Raw genomic sequence first — 13,771 nt, 5'->3', positions numbered from 1 at the left:
GGAATGTCACCCACTGGAGTGTTTTCAAAACATGTGTCATCTTTTTGAAATTTATTAAAACATGTGTCACCCAGGGATAATTAGACCTAATGATAATAATAATAATAATGTTGATATTATTATTATTTCAGGAGGAGATAAAGAGAATTCTTCATTTTGGAACTTAATATTGTATTGGAAAATAAGGAAAATAAGAAAAAGTCGTTTCTCATTTCTTTTGTTAAAATGTGTAGAACGAATTTTATATTTTTAAAAATATTTTCAGAAACAATCTACCGAACACGTATCTAATATTTTCTAAATTCAAAAAATAAAAAACAGCATATAAAAACAATGCCAACGCACCCAATATTTGCATTACTGATACACAATTCCTACTTCCCAGTGACTTGTTGGTCAAAGTACTTTGACGAAATTAAATATGAAGACCAGTTTTTTTTTTTTTTTTTTTCGCTTGGGCAAATAGTTTTGTTTAATGCTATGAGAAGAATAAATAAAGTTTAAGAAAGCAACTAATATATTATGAGTTTCTTTTTACATTATCCAACAAATTCAGAGATTAGAGAACCAATATCCAACGAAAAACACGAAGTCAACAAACTCTTCCGCAGAAAATCATTATTTTAAACAACGAGAATTGCTGAAACGCTTTTTGAATAGATTATGATGAGCAAGAATTGCTGACTGCTTTTATATTATTATTATTATTATTATTTTATTGTTAGATTAATTGAAACGCTTTTCCAATCAACATCATATTATATGAGAAATAAACTCGTATCATTCTATTATTATTTATGTTGACAAAAATACTTAGACAATTTGATTTCATGTCCGTTTTATAAGTCTAATATTGGGTTCATGATTGAATGCACTATAATTAGTTTTCGTTTTATGAAATCTGAGCTTTTTATTTTCACTTTCAGGAATATGTAATTTGAAGAATCTTCTTGAGTTGGATTTAAGCTCAAATAACCTTGAGGGTCACCTTCTTCGGTGTCTCAACAACTTGACCCACTCAAAGTTCTTGATATTTCTTACAATCAGTTAAGTGGAAACTTTCCTTCTGCCTTGACCAACCTCACATCACTTGAATATTTGGATCTCTCTTGCATCGATTTCCAAGGAACATTCTCAATAAATTCATTGGCTAATCATTCAAAGCTTGAGGTCTTGCGACTCTCGTTAGGAAACGATATGTTGCGAGTGAAAACCGAAAACTGGCTCCCCACATATCCTCTCAAGGTTCTCCAACTATCTCACTGCCGCTTAAATGTCAATCCCAGTTTTCTTTTGCACCAACACCACTTAAAATTCCTTGATCTCTCTCACAATCAGTTGGTTGGCAATTTCCCAACTTGGTTGTTGCAAAACAACACAGGATTAGAAGTTTTGATTTTGTGGAATAACTCATTCTCAGGAATTCTTCCGCGACTTCCCAATGCCAAATACGATAAGCTTTGTTATCTAGATATTTCCACTAACAATTTCTCTGGTAAGCTACCAGAGAATTTGGGTATTGTCTTTCAGAAATTGATATATTTGGATATGTCAAAAAATAGTTTTGAAGGTAATATTCCTTATTCAATCAGTGAGATAAAAGAGCTAATTACTTTGGATTTGTCTAGAAATAATTTTTCAGGAGAATTACCTCGATCTATATTCTCTAGTTGCCTCTCCTTAGAAATGTTGGACCTATCAAATAACAATTTCTATGGCCAACTTTTTCCCAATTTTATGAACTTGACTCATTTGCGTTCCTTACTTTTGGACAACAATCATTTCAGTGGGAAAATGACAGATGGTTTGTTGAGCTCCACTTTGCTGGCGGTATTAGATGTATCCAACAACAAGTTATCCAGCGATATTCCCCACTGGATTGGCAACATCTCAGACCTTTGGCTTCTTTTAATGTCAGAAAATTATTTGCAAGGTAGTATTCCGGTCCAGCTCGGCAATCTTGAAAGACTTGAGTTTATAGACATCTCCGAAAATAGTTTGTCTGGGTCCATGGTATCTCTCTCCAATCTTTCATCAGTGAAGCACATTTATCTGCAAAACAATGCAATTAAAGGGTTAATTCCAATTGCATTGCTTAGAAGCTCTACATTATTGACTCTCGATTTGAGGGACAATAAATTTTTTGGTAGGATTCCTCATCAGATCAATGAGCTTTCGAATTTGCATGTTCTTCTTTTGAGAGGGAATTATCTACAAGGACGTATTCCTAATCAGTTGTGCCAATTAAGAAAATTAGGTATCGTGGATCTTTCACATAACAGACTTAATGGGCCGATACCTTCATGCTTGGGTAACGTGTCATTCTGGAGAGAAGCGATTGATTCCGAATTTGCTATGTCAGATCGTCATTTCAGATTTACTTACTACAATTCCACTCTTGATCGGCAGCTGCAAGGTGAACTACATGGTAGAGTAGATCAACAAGTAGGTGTAGAATTTGTGACAAAGTATAGATATGAATTTTTCATCGGTCTCAATCTCGTCGACATGGCTGGACTGGATTTGTCGAGCAATGAGTTCAGTGGAGAAATTCCATGGGAAATTGGGCATCTTCAACATATTCGTGCACTTAATCTGTCGAATAATTTACTATCAGGTGCTATACCAGAGAGCTTCTCCAATCTGAAAATGATAGAGAGCCTGGACCTTTCCCGCAACAAATTAAGTGGCCGAATTCCTCCTCAACTAACTGAGCTCAACTTTTTATCAAACTTCAACGTGTCATACAACAATTTGTCCGGCCCAATCCCAGACAAAGAGCAGTTTGCCACCTTTGATGACAGCAGTTATATAGGTAATTCGGCTCTTTGTGGCTCAATGATAAAGAGGAAATGCAGCAGTGCGTTGGCACCACCAGCGACACCTACAGGAGGAGGAGAAGATGAAGGCGATTCTGTGATTGATATGGTGGCATTAAGATGGAGTTTTGGAGCATCCTATGTGGCAGTGATTTTGGGTTTATTTGCAGCACTTTGGGTAAACTCGTACTGGCGCAGACTGTGGTTCTATTTCATTGATAGATGTATTGACACATGCTACTATTGGCTTTTCAAATATGTTTTCCATCGGTGACTGTGCTTACTAGCACATACCGTTCTGCCGTGTATAACTTATCGTGCTGTGTTATGTCTCCGTTGGCTTTTCTCCAAGCAGCTATGCATCCATTAGGATTAGACTTACGGCTTCTTCTTCAGTTTCTGTTGATTGCAAATTTAAATTGAACAAGGAATTTTGCCTTATCATCAGTGCAGCAACTTCAGCTGCAAATGTAAGCTATCTATCAGTGGGTCAATTCAACTCCATTCCGAACGTATTGTTCACACGCACCAACCAAATACCAAATAATTTGAGGCATAACTACAAATCTCAGTCTAAAACATTAAAATCCATTATAGAACAACATCACAGATCTCTTGATGAGGAAAATCGCCCAATTAATTTATCATCATTTATTGATCAAAACAAAATCTCTTAACAAAACAAGAAACCGATTTGTACAAATATTATATTAGAACATCCAGAGAGGATATCTAAAATGATACAATCAAGTATTGATTAAAACTTGCTCCAAACTTTAACCATTTCTACAACGGTAACATTCACTAACAAATTTTTTGAATAAAATTGGGAGAAACAGGACGGCACCTTTGCATTTTATTGCTTTGCTCTCTCTTTTAACGAACAGAAGCACAGATGGATTGATGATTGTACATCTCAGTTACCCCATTTGTGATCTGCTGTCGGTTTCTTCTCCGTTTTCTGACAACTATAAATCCTTCACCATCCCCACTTTTTTGGTTTTCATCTTTCGGTTTTTGCTGTTCTTGATCATCGGACTGAGATGCCAAGTTTGTTTTGCCCTTTTCATTTCCATAAAGGATCTTTATGATAGCACTATCATTTGCAATTGCATCTGAAGAATTTTCTGAATACCCAATCTTCTTTTCGTAGCCTGAAGATTGACTTGGAGCATCCATATTATGCTGGACTGACTTTACAATGAAGCTAAGTAGTATCTGTCTTGCCAGCTCTGACTTCTCCGCCTCTGTACTGCTCTTTCTTGAGGTATTATCCTCGCCTTGAATACTGGACATTTTGTCAAGTTTCTCATCGTCTGCCTCACTTGTGTCATTTGAAGAGTTCGACCCATTTGAAACATTTGAATCTGCATATCCAGGATTTATTTGCCAACCTCTCATTGGCACAAACTCGGGTGCATGCGGGTTCATGATTCTTGAAGGCCCCAACAGGTTTCTTTCCATAATGGAAGAGTGGTATTTTGGAAATCCATGTTTCATAATGTAAGAATAATTATTTCTATAATAGAGAGGCGACCTTGGCCCACAAGGAACTCTAGCAGCAGCCGAAGGTACAGCAGGTTCTGCAAGCATACCTTGACTAGTTCTCGCATCATAAATACTTGTATGCCATTTTCATAAGCTCATCCACTGCCTGCACAAGAAATTAATTTTACCAGTCATTCCATATGAAAATAAAACAAACCAAATTTAGCGTAATGAAAACACAAAAAGTAGCAAACTTTACAGTTGAAATGCAAAACAAATTTGAGATTCTGAAACCTTTGAATGAAGACCAGTGCCAGTTTCTTTCAATCGCAAGAAGGATTCTTCAGAAATTAGTGTTTTCAATTCCATCTCACAATTCAGCTCGCCATTGCTTTGCTGTCTACCATTACCTCCCATATTCATGCTGGTCCATTGTCATTTTCGTTAGCCTCATTAATGCTACCAACAAGGTTAGGTATGTTCTCCCTCTTCTTCAAAAATTTAAATTGCTTCCCAAGACCTTTGACAGCATGTTCAGTCTTAATATCATCCCCAGACCTCGTTGACTTGGTATCTGTTGGAGTTTCGTGCTTTTGTAGATGCTGCACCCAACAAGAACCAAGTTCCCATCTAATAGATCTTTCTGAAGCAGTTGGCTCCAGCTCTAACTTTGCTAAACTCTGTTTAAAAACTCTTCTTACAAGACTTCTAAAAGCTTCTGAATTATCCAAATTGCACAGAGTTGACTGGTCTCCTCTAGCTGATTCAGCACTGAAAGACTTTTGAAGCACAAGCCTTAAGCTGCAATAAATAGTTTACCCTGTCAGAACAACTTAAATGGAGAAAGACATAAGAGTATATGAAACAAAGGCAGAATCCACCAAAGAAGGCCTAAATACTTTCTGAAATAGCACAATCTAAAAAGCTGATGACCTATTTCAGCAACTGAGCATGCACTGTAATTATACTTTCCTTTATCCTTTATTTGAACATCGTCAACGATGTCTGTTGGTTATTTTGTTAATATAACAATTACAAACCAATGTCAGGGCACATAACTATAAACACTCAACCATTATTGTGAAAGCCATGACTTAATGTTTCCTGCAACCACTCGTTATTATTTAGGTGGTCTACAACTATGCAGAGGTGAAGCATCCCCATACAGTGAAGGATCTCACACATATTTTAATATAGGAAAAGCCATTTTCTGGTCCACAGGATACTGAAAGAGGAGTATATATCCCTAACTAGATATCAGCTTTCTTTTCTTTGGCCTATTCATAAACTTAACACTTGAAGAAAACCTGGTTTAGAAATCTGACATCAACTCCCCTTAAGAGTTCAGACATCTACTGATTAGATCCCATCTAAACAGAAAGAAAAAGGAGCAGGTGCTATCCTTAAGAATCCCCAACACCACCATTTCAATCCTGTTCTATCTGGTAAAAATAAAGAGAATAACAATGCTCTGCATCATGAATTCAACTGTGATAGACACTAAGCAAAGAAGCTCATACCAGTTAGTATGTCTAAGATATCTTGCAGAATAGCTTAAAAATGTTAGTGGTTGAAAGATAATTTTTCATATCTTACAGCCATTCTCCATCTGTAGATTTCCTAGTCTTTGTGTGCTAAGACGAATCGACAGAGGAAGCATTGTGTTACAATTTCAAACCTGTTAATATTAAGAGAATTAGCTCCTCCATCAGGTTGATCTTCAATTTCAATATCTTGTGTGCCAAACTTCTCCTTCACATCACCAACAACCTTTACTACAGCGGTGTATCCACAGTGTCTTACAATGACAGTACCCAATGAGGAGGTATCCTGCCAAAAACTATATTGTTTCAGTTCTCTTTATCACAAAATCTTTGAAACTAAAATAAAAGAAAGGGAAAAAGAAAAGGAAGATAAATCTAGATATTTTGACAAAAATAAATCTGGATATTTCAAGATCTACCATGCTGAAAACTTTAGCAATTGCACCACTAGTTGATATAATACAAGCATGCCCAACCAAGGTTAATAGGCTTCCCCAAGACATTAAGCTGGATCAAACTACGAGCAGAAAATCAGAGGGATATGGATAAAATCAGTAGAAAGACCTGCTATCAAGTGATTTCAACAGAATAGGGAGTCACCAAACAGAAAGGCAACATAAGATTCATGAAGCTAAACCAGATATATAAGGTTAGTAATGAGTAGTGATTCTCACGAAAGAACCTAAAATTGACTTTCTTGTGCATTCATAAATGTGTAGAAAGAGAGAGTGAAGAGGATGGGTATTTTAGGCCATCATCAAATGCCAGATATCAGATAAAGAGGGAAACATCCTAATCCGACTGAAAAATCACTCCCTGACAAAGGTAGAGCTATATTATTCCGCCCACGCAAGTAATTTCGGCTTTGATGAATGTCTTTTATGTGTGTTCTGTGAACATAAGCATAAAAAGTAAAGGAGAAATCGACTTACGTGAACAACTACACTCTCATCTGCAGTAACACCTTTTAGTAAATTCTTTTGAGCAACTTCTGCAGCAGACATACCAGATGACTGATTTCCTTTAATAGTAACCTCAGACATCAAGCTTGCATCTACTGTATCACGTTTTACTGTAATGGACAAGTCTCCCACACGATCTTCATGCAAGATTGCCCCCTTTTGGACATTGATTGTATCTTGAGTGTGTAAATTTGAACCAATGAGACGGCGTATTGCTCCAACAGCTTTAAAAATTGAGACATCAACAAATTGGTTATGAAGCAAAAAGGCCTTCCGATCTCTAACCACCCTCTCCTCTTCAGTTTTGCAAGGAAGCCTAGCCAGTATAGCAAATTCCGTCGCCCATGGTCGTAAATCATGTTCTCCATCTCTTCCCTGGCCTCCGCCATTGCCACCCCAATTCTCATCTTCTGCCGGTAGGCAAGGGAAATTTGATGGAGACTCAGCAACAGATGGAGGTACAAGCCATGTATTAGCTCGAAATCCATAGGGAAGATTACCAAACTGAAGAAGGATATTGAATATACTATATCAGTAAAATCAAGTTAAAATCACATTTGAATTGGTAATAAACTATGTCAGCACAGAAATTGTTACCTTATTATGTTCAACAAAAGCTTTCATTAGGGATTCATATGCCTGCATCACGCATAATGACCATAATTATTAACAAAACAATTGATGGGTAAGCTAATTGAATTTACGGAGGAAAAAAAGATGCATTCAGATAAAAAAGAAAAAAATAATCTGTAGATTCAACTATTGAGTACCCACATTGGCAAAAGCTCGACTGAGATTTTGCAGAAGATCCACCAGGGAGTTGCTTTGGAAAAACTGCTTTCCCAAAGTATAGAACCCTTTTACTGATGCAACTACTTGTATAAGCTTTCCATTGCAGATTTTTATCTGTAAGCACAAAATACAGTTTCCCGCACTTTCAAATACTCACATTACTTACAAAGACATGAAAATAATCCATGCATTCTTATTAATTAGCAGACAATGATTATTAAATCTTTAACACTCATTGGCCAATTCATCAGCAAAAATAACAAGTTGAATAACTCTACAATTAATTAGTCCATAAACAACAAACAACAATAATCAGAACTTTATATTAAATGGCACCTGAATTTCAAAATAATCACCGTCGCACTTGTCTCCTTCTTTGCGTTCACATTTTCTCAAATCTTCAAAATCAAAATTATTAAAAATTAAAATCAATAAACAAATTTCATATTCAAATAAATCACATATATTTATATCATTTTCCTCTTTCTTTTTTTTTCTTTTTTTTTGATCAACCATGTAAGAAACGAAGACAAATAAATAAATGAACATTACGCTTACTTAAGACGGGGGGAGTGAGGTGAGAGAAAGAGAAGAAGTCATAAAACTCGGAGAGTTTCGGCGTCGGGTGAATGGCCGCCATGTCCAGACTCGGAGAAACCGCCGATGAAACTGGCGATGACGTGGCGCGGGGCCCGCTTCGGTTATCTGCTGCTGCTGTTGCTGCTCCATCAGACAGAGCGGCAGAGTTTGGTGAAGGCTGGTGGGGCCTACTGCCGTTCTTTTTGGCACATGACTCTGACGATGGCGGCAATCGGGAGTTTCTGGACTTGGCGAACCGTGTGGTGCACGCGACGATGTCGAGAAGCCGCCGCACGTGTGCCGCGGCCTGAGATTCCTCGGTGTAGTCCTCTGTCAAGGACAGCGCCAAAAATGTAAATAACAAGGAATTGCCGGGCAAAGGTTTTTGCTTTTATTATTTTAGTTCTTTCTATTAAATATTAACTTAATTATAAGTAGAAAATAATTATAAGCACTAAACTATTCGTCAAACTTATTTTTAAAAATATTTTTTATAATTAAAATACTTCTAGATTAAATTATAATTATAAGCACTAAAAAATGATAAAAAATAAAATTTTCGCTCTTGAAATAAGCTTTTACATATAGTTTTATTAAATTCTAATTATATTAATTATTCATGATAAAGTTATTAATTCTAACCTTCTTGCTTCTGTTTACATTTCCACCAACTAATTTTTTTTAATAGATTAAAATTTACGGCTGGTTAAAAATTAGGATCGTAAAGCGACAAATCGTTTTCATGTTGAATTGACTGTTCAATTAAGTATGCTTGACTAGAAAAAAAAAATTAAAAAAAATTGAATATCAACTAGAAAAAGTTTGGTAAGGCTAGTAAAACAAGTTTAAGAAACATGGCTAGCTTATTGAAGTTATAGGGACAACTCTTTCTTATAACAATTCTAATCTACTAATTCTAAAACTTGTTTTATTTTTTTCTTTTCTATGTTGTACTCTTGTTTTATTTTTATTTGTTCTTTTATATGGTGTATTCTCAAATAAAAGTTGAACTCTTTTGACAATGTGGTAAAAAACATCAGTTGTTACTTCATGAAGTCGAATAATTATAATAGAGAATGATTCCATTTATATAATTAATTTTTATTGATTATATAATGAAGTGATGCACCCAATCTAAGGCGGCAGTTGTATAAAAATATATAGTGGAACAAAAAACAAAATGCTCTCAAGTTGCACTTATTTATGCCTTAAAAAAATTTCCACAAGTGTATAGATTCATTGTAATCTCCGACCCTTTCAAAATATTTCTTTATTGTCTAGAACAGTCAAAACCAAAAAAAAAAAAATCATCATTCTTGTTTTTTTTTTTCCCTATTTTTACCTTTTAAGGGATGTATTATATTGACCAGAAATATGAACAAGTTTTCTGATTGAAGCAAATCTTCAATATCTATATCATAAATTTAATTGATAAAGAGAGATTCTGGAGAAATAGAATAAAATAATAAACATGGAGCAATAAAAAGGAATTATTGTTTTTTGTGTAATAAATGGAAAATAATAATCTTTCTTTTTTCTTTGGTTTGCACAAGTGAGATGACGGGGGGGGGGGGGTGAGTAAGAGCATCTATGAAGCAGGCAAGGGACGAGATGCTTGCATTTTTAAGTAGCCCCCTCAAGATTGGCAAAATTTTGTCATTTAATGATTAAACTAATAAATAATAATGGCCCTAGATGTGACCTGCGTATACTGTAACTTCTGAAATTTCTGAAGTTTAGGCCAGTTACTTAAATGCACGTTATTATTTTACTTTTGAGACAGCTTCAACTTTTACTTGAAATGACAAGGACAGCTGAGTCCAAAATGTACAGCTCTAAAAAGCTTGGTAACGTTCCAAGTGTTGCAGGACTAAGGCCGTTTGGTACGTTTGGTAATGTGGTGAGTTAATTGGGTTTTACGGTGTTTGGTAATATTTGTAGTTGGATTTTGGTAGTTTAACAGATTTTTTTTTTAATTTTTACTCCACAGCTATAATTTTTACTTTAGCAGCTTAAAATATAACACCTCATTCTCAAACACATCCTAAGTGGACTACAACAAATTGGTTTTTTTTTAATGTTAAAAAATAAAATAATGTCATTTATTTATTTATTTAGTCAATAATTTTTTTACTTTAACCTGTCTTTTTCAACAATATTAAAAAAATTATTTCGAATTAAAAAATTCTTAAAAAAATACAATAAAATGAATATAGTTTACTAAAATAGTATGGCAATGAATGCACAACTAAAAAGATCTAAATGTTAATATTTAAAAATAACAAATAAAATGAGACCCACATCCACATGCATGAGATTTTCGTGCCAATTGCGCCCGGTACACCTCCATACTTCAAAAATTATCTCAATACCCTAAAATCTGTTTTTGCCAAAATTTTTATCGATATCCTTTAAAAACTGATAGAAAATTACTAAGCTATCCTCATTTTAAAACATTTCAACTCAACGGACAGCACCTCTCCCTTCTCTAGTGAAGCAAACAAACACTCATCTGTTGCAATTCCCTCCATTATCAAACTCAAACAAACAAACACTGCAATTCCCTCACCGGCATCACCTCTGCAATTCCCTCACTGGCATCACCTCTACTGAAACAAACATTCATTCTCCATACATGGTAAATCGAACTTCAACACGAGCAAACTAAGCCTGAGAAGGGGAAGCTGCCACAACTGAGAAAGTGAAGCATAGTTCGTCACTACATAATCGCCGGAGAGAGTTGATCATTTACTACAAAATTGTCAGAATATAACTAGTTGAGACAAGTAATTCCATGTAATTAGTTTTCTAGTTAATATTCAAGGGAAAAAAATAAAAAGTTAGGGTTTTATATTGAAAAAATAGATTAATTAGTTGTAGGTCTCTCATAACATGTTCGAAAACAAATTTCTAGTTGTTTTGCTGCATGCAAATTGTGAAAAATTAATGAATTGTGCTGATTATAATTTTGTTATGTAACACAAGATTTGGTCGTGTAAGGTTATGTATTACACGACCTTCATGTATTGCACGATTACACGACATTCATGTATTGCACGATTACACGACCTTCATGTATTACACATTTATACGACCTTCATGTATTATACAATTACACGATCTTCTTGTATTACACAATTACACGACCTTCAATTCCACATTTTGTTTCTTGTCAATAGAATCTACACATTACATTTAGTTTAATAAGGCTCACAATAAATTGGAATGGTGCATATACCTTTACCTTGTGAAATGTCATTAGTTAGAGAGATTCTTAATTTCCAATTATAAGCCATGGTAAGTCATGATATGTCTAGTTATGAGTGGAAATATTTTATCACTGCGAATGGTGTTCTTATGTGTATAACATTACATTAATTTCCTATAGTTGATATTTTTTTTTTCTTAATTGATTTCATGGATTAATTATATGCAGGCATTCCTCATGTATGCTTGTATGCTTAGCCAAAGGAAGAAAGCACTTTGAAGATAAAAAAAAAAAAAAACTTTTTAAATGGCTGTAATATGTTTAATTGCGACTTTAAAATTACACGAATTTTTCCATTAATCATTAGATTAATTTAGTTCTTTAAAGACTTAATTTGTGCTAAGAATTTATATTTGCTGCTATGTAGAAAATGTCAACGAAAATTATTAAAAAAAAGAAGTGAAATTAAATTGGAATATAAAAAAATTCCACATCATCATTGGTTTGAATTGTAACTGGTGGCATAGGATCAGATGTCTTAAGTTTGAACTTCATTGTGATTTCAAATTCCGAAGTATCTATATCAATAACTTCAGCTATCTTCTCCACCAATTCGGCATATGTTGTCGATCGTGGTATCATTATCCCTTTAGCCTTTGAACCTTTGAACTTATACTCGTTATTTTGCTCAATCCATTCACCATTGAAGAGAATAGGCACACGTACCAAAATCATATCTGATGATACAATAAAAACAATAATATTAAATTTCATATACAAGTAACTACATGACCTACATGACCTACACGACTATATTACTTACACTACTTACACGACTATATTTCTTACATGACCTACACGACTATATTTCTTACATGACCTACACGACTATATTTCTTACATGACCTACACGACTTACACGACTATATTACTTACACGACCTACATGACTAACTATATGACGTACACGGTATCAAAAGAATGCATGACTCGAAACATTTTCACCATAAATAAGTTATATTGCTGAAAAAAATAATTAAACAACCTACATTGCATATATTTCTACGTATAAGAAAAAATGGTGAAAATAAAACATTGTAATGTGAGGAAAATTTTTAAATTTTCCTAAAAATAAAAAATTTAAAACCCAACAACATTAACATACCTTATTGGGTTGTTTAATAAGCAATGCACCTTTAAAGAAAGAGTGGGTGTTAAAGAAATGAATACATAATTGTATTTGTGTAAGAAGTTATGAGAGATTTTGAGAGATTTTAAGAGATTTTGAAAGAATCGGCAGCAAAAATAGATTTGGGTAAAAGAAATGAGGAAAGAAATATGAAGACAATTCATTGAGTGAATTTGATGCATTCATTAAGGGTATTTCCGACTTTGCTCACATTTGTTAGGGTATCCATGAAAATAAAAAAAGAAGGGGGTATTTAAATAATTTTGAAACTATTAAAGGGTATTTAATTAAAAACCCCGAGATTTTCTAATTCAGAAAATTTGACACGAGAGAGCTTCACCTACCTTCAACCATTCTGAGCAAACATGGTTTCAGTATATATATTTTGTAATACATATATTGTTTGTTCGCCTCAAAATTGTAAATATATGTATCATGTTGCATCTGTTTTTATTTTATATGTCAATTGGCAAAATTGCTTCATGTTATGATAGCCTTGATGAGCATTTTTGCTTATATGTGTAAATATATGCATCATGTTGCATCTGTTTTTATTTTGGCACATTCTGTATCACCATTTATTTTACTAATTTTTCTAGTGGAAGCAACTGCATTATTTTCTTTTTCCCCAAATATTTCTTTAAAATGAGTGAGTAGGTAAAATCTAAATTGATACTTTTGTCTTCTCTCTCTCCTAGATTTAAATTCTATGGTCAACCGAAAAAAAAAATTACTTGAAAAACAATCAACTAAGCCCCGACAGGCTATTCCAAACCAACTGTGTACTTCGGCTGCAAATTGAATTTCTTCATACTAATTGTTTGTAACATCACCAAGCATATATGCATATGGAAATTATTTTAAAATGTATACATTGTTAAATTTATTTTAATAATATTATTTTTGTATGAGTTGAATTTTGTTCTCTTTTTTTTTTTCATATGGGATGTAAATAAATAAGCAATTAAGAACATTATCGTAATATTAAAAGAAGGTTACAGGGACAAAAACGTATTTTCATCATAAGACAACCAATTTCATTAAAACTAATAATTTGTCATCCCATTACCTTTTTTTTAAAAAAAATTATCACTTCTTTTATATTTTATCGAAAAATGTGTCACCCAAATTACATTAACCCAGATTTATTTTAGTAAATTTTTCATCTAAATAAGAGTACACCACTTATGG

The 13,771-nt window shown here is 33.9% G+C and overlaps 2 protein-coding genes across 3 annotated transcripts in view; one reads left to right on the top strand and one right to left on the bottom strand.

Annotated features, from left to right (window-relative positions):
* LOC18036449 (leucine-rich repeat receptor protein kinase EMS1) overlaps nt 1–3,238 on the top strand; it is a 7,460-nt gene extending 4,222 nt beyond the window's left edge. The window contains exon 6 of the mRNA XM_006427367.2: nt 1,421–3,238. Within this exon, the coding sequence (XP_006427430.2) occupies nt 1,421–3,093 (1,673 nt within the window). The 3' untranslated portion in view covers nt 3,094–3,238. The remainder of the gene's footprint in view (nt 1–1,420) is intronic.
* A 254-nt stretch (nt 3,239–3,492) lies between these two features.
* LOC18036469 (protein TSS) lies at nt 3,493–12,943 on the bottom strand. Of its 2 annotated transcripts, none has more exons than XM_024180170.1 (9): nt 12,925–12,943; nt 8,164–8,514; nt 7,942–8,003; nt 7,588–7,719; nt 7,411–7,452; nt 6,784–7,317; nt 5,986–6,137; nt 4,567–5,108; nt 3,493–4,473 (listed from the first exon to the last, which is right to left on the bottom strand). In XM_024180170.1, exons 1-8 carry the CDS (start codon nt 12,932–12,934, stop codon nt 4,727–4,729), a joined length of 1,665 nt encoding a protein of 554 aa, XP_024035938.1. In that variant the 5' UTR covers nt 12,935–12,943; the 3' UTR covers nt 3,493–4,473; nt 4,567–4,726. The 2 variants fall into 2 exon arrangements, with proteins under 2 accessions (XP_024035938.1, XP_024035937.1); XM_024180169.1 differs by having other exon boundaries at nt 4,602–5,108.
* Nucleotides 12,944–13,771: the final 828 nt, after the last annotated feature.

Source organism: Citrus clementina, unplaced genomic scaffold (assembly GCF_000493195.1).
Source record: "Citrus clementina cultivar Clemenules unplaced genomic scaffold, Citrus_clementina_v1.0 scaffold_7, whole genome shotgun sequence".
Taxonomy (NCBI): domain Eukaryota; kingdom Viridiplantae; phylum Streptophyta; class Magnoliopsida; order Sapindales; family Rutaceae; genus Citrus; species Citrus x clementina.
Note: the sequence above shows the minus strand (reverse complement) of the source record. Positions and strands in the feature narration are given on the sequence as shown.

Coding starts and splice junctions, on each gene's coding strand:
- LOC18036469 (XM_024180170.1), bottom strand. Junction 6,138..6,783: donor ATGAGAGTGTAGTTGTTCAC/GTAAGTCGATTT, acceptor AGTTTTTGGCAG/GATACCTCCTCATTGGGTAC. Junction 5,109..5,985: donor AATTCTCTTAATATTAACAG/GTTTGAAATTGT, acceptor TATTTATTGCAG/CTTAAGGCTTGTGCTTCAAA.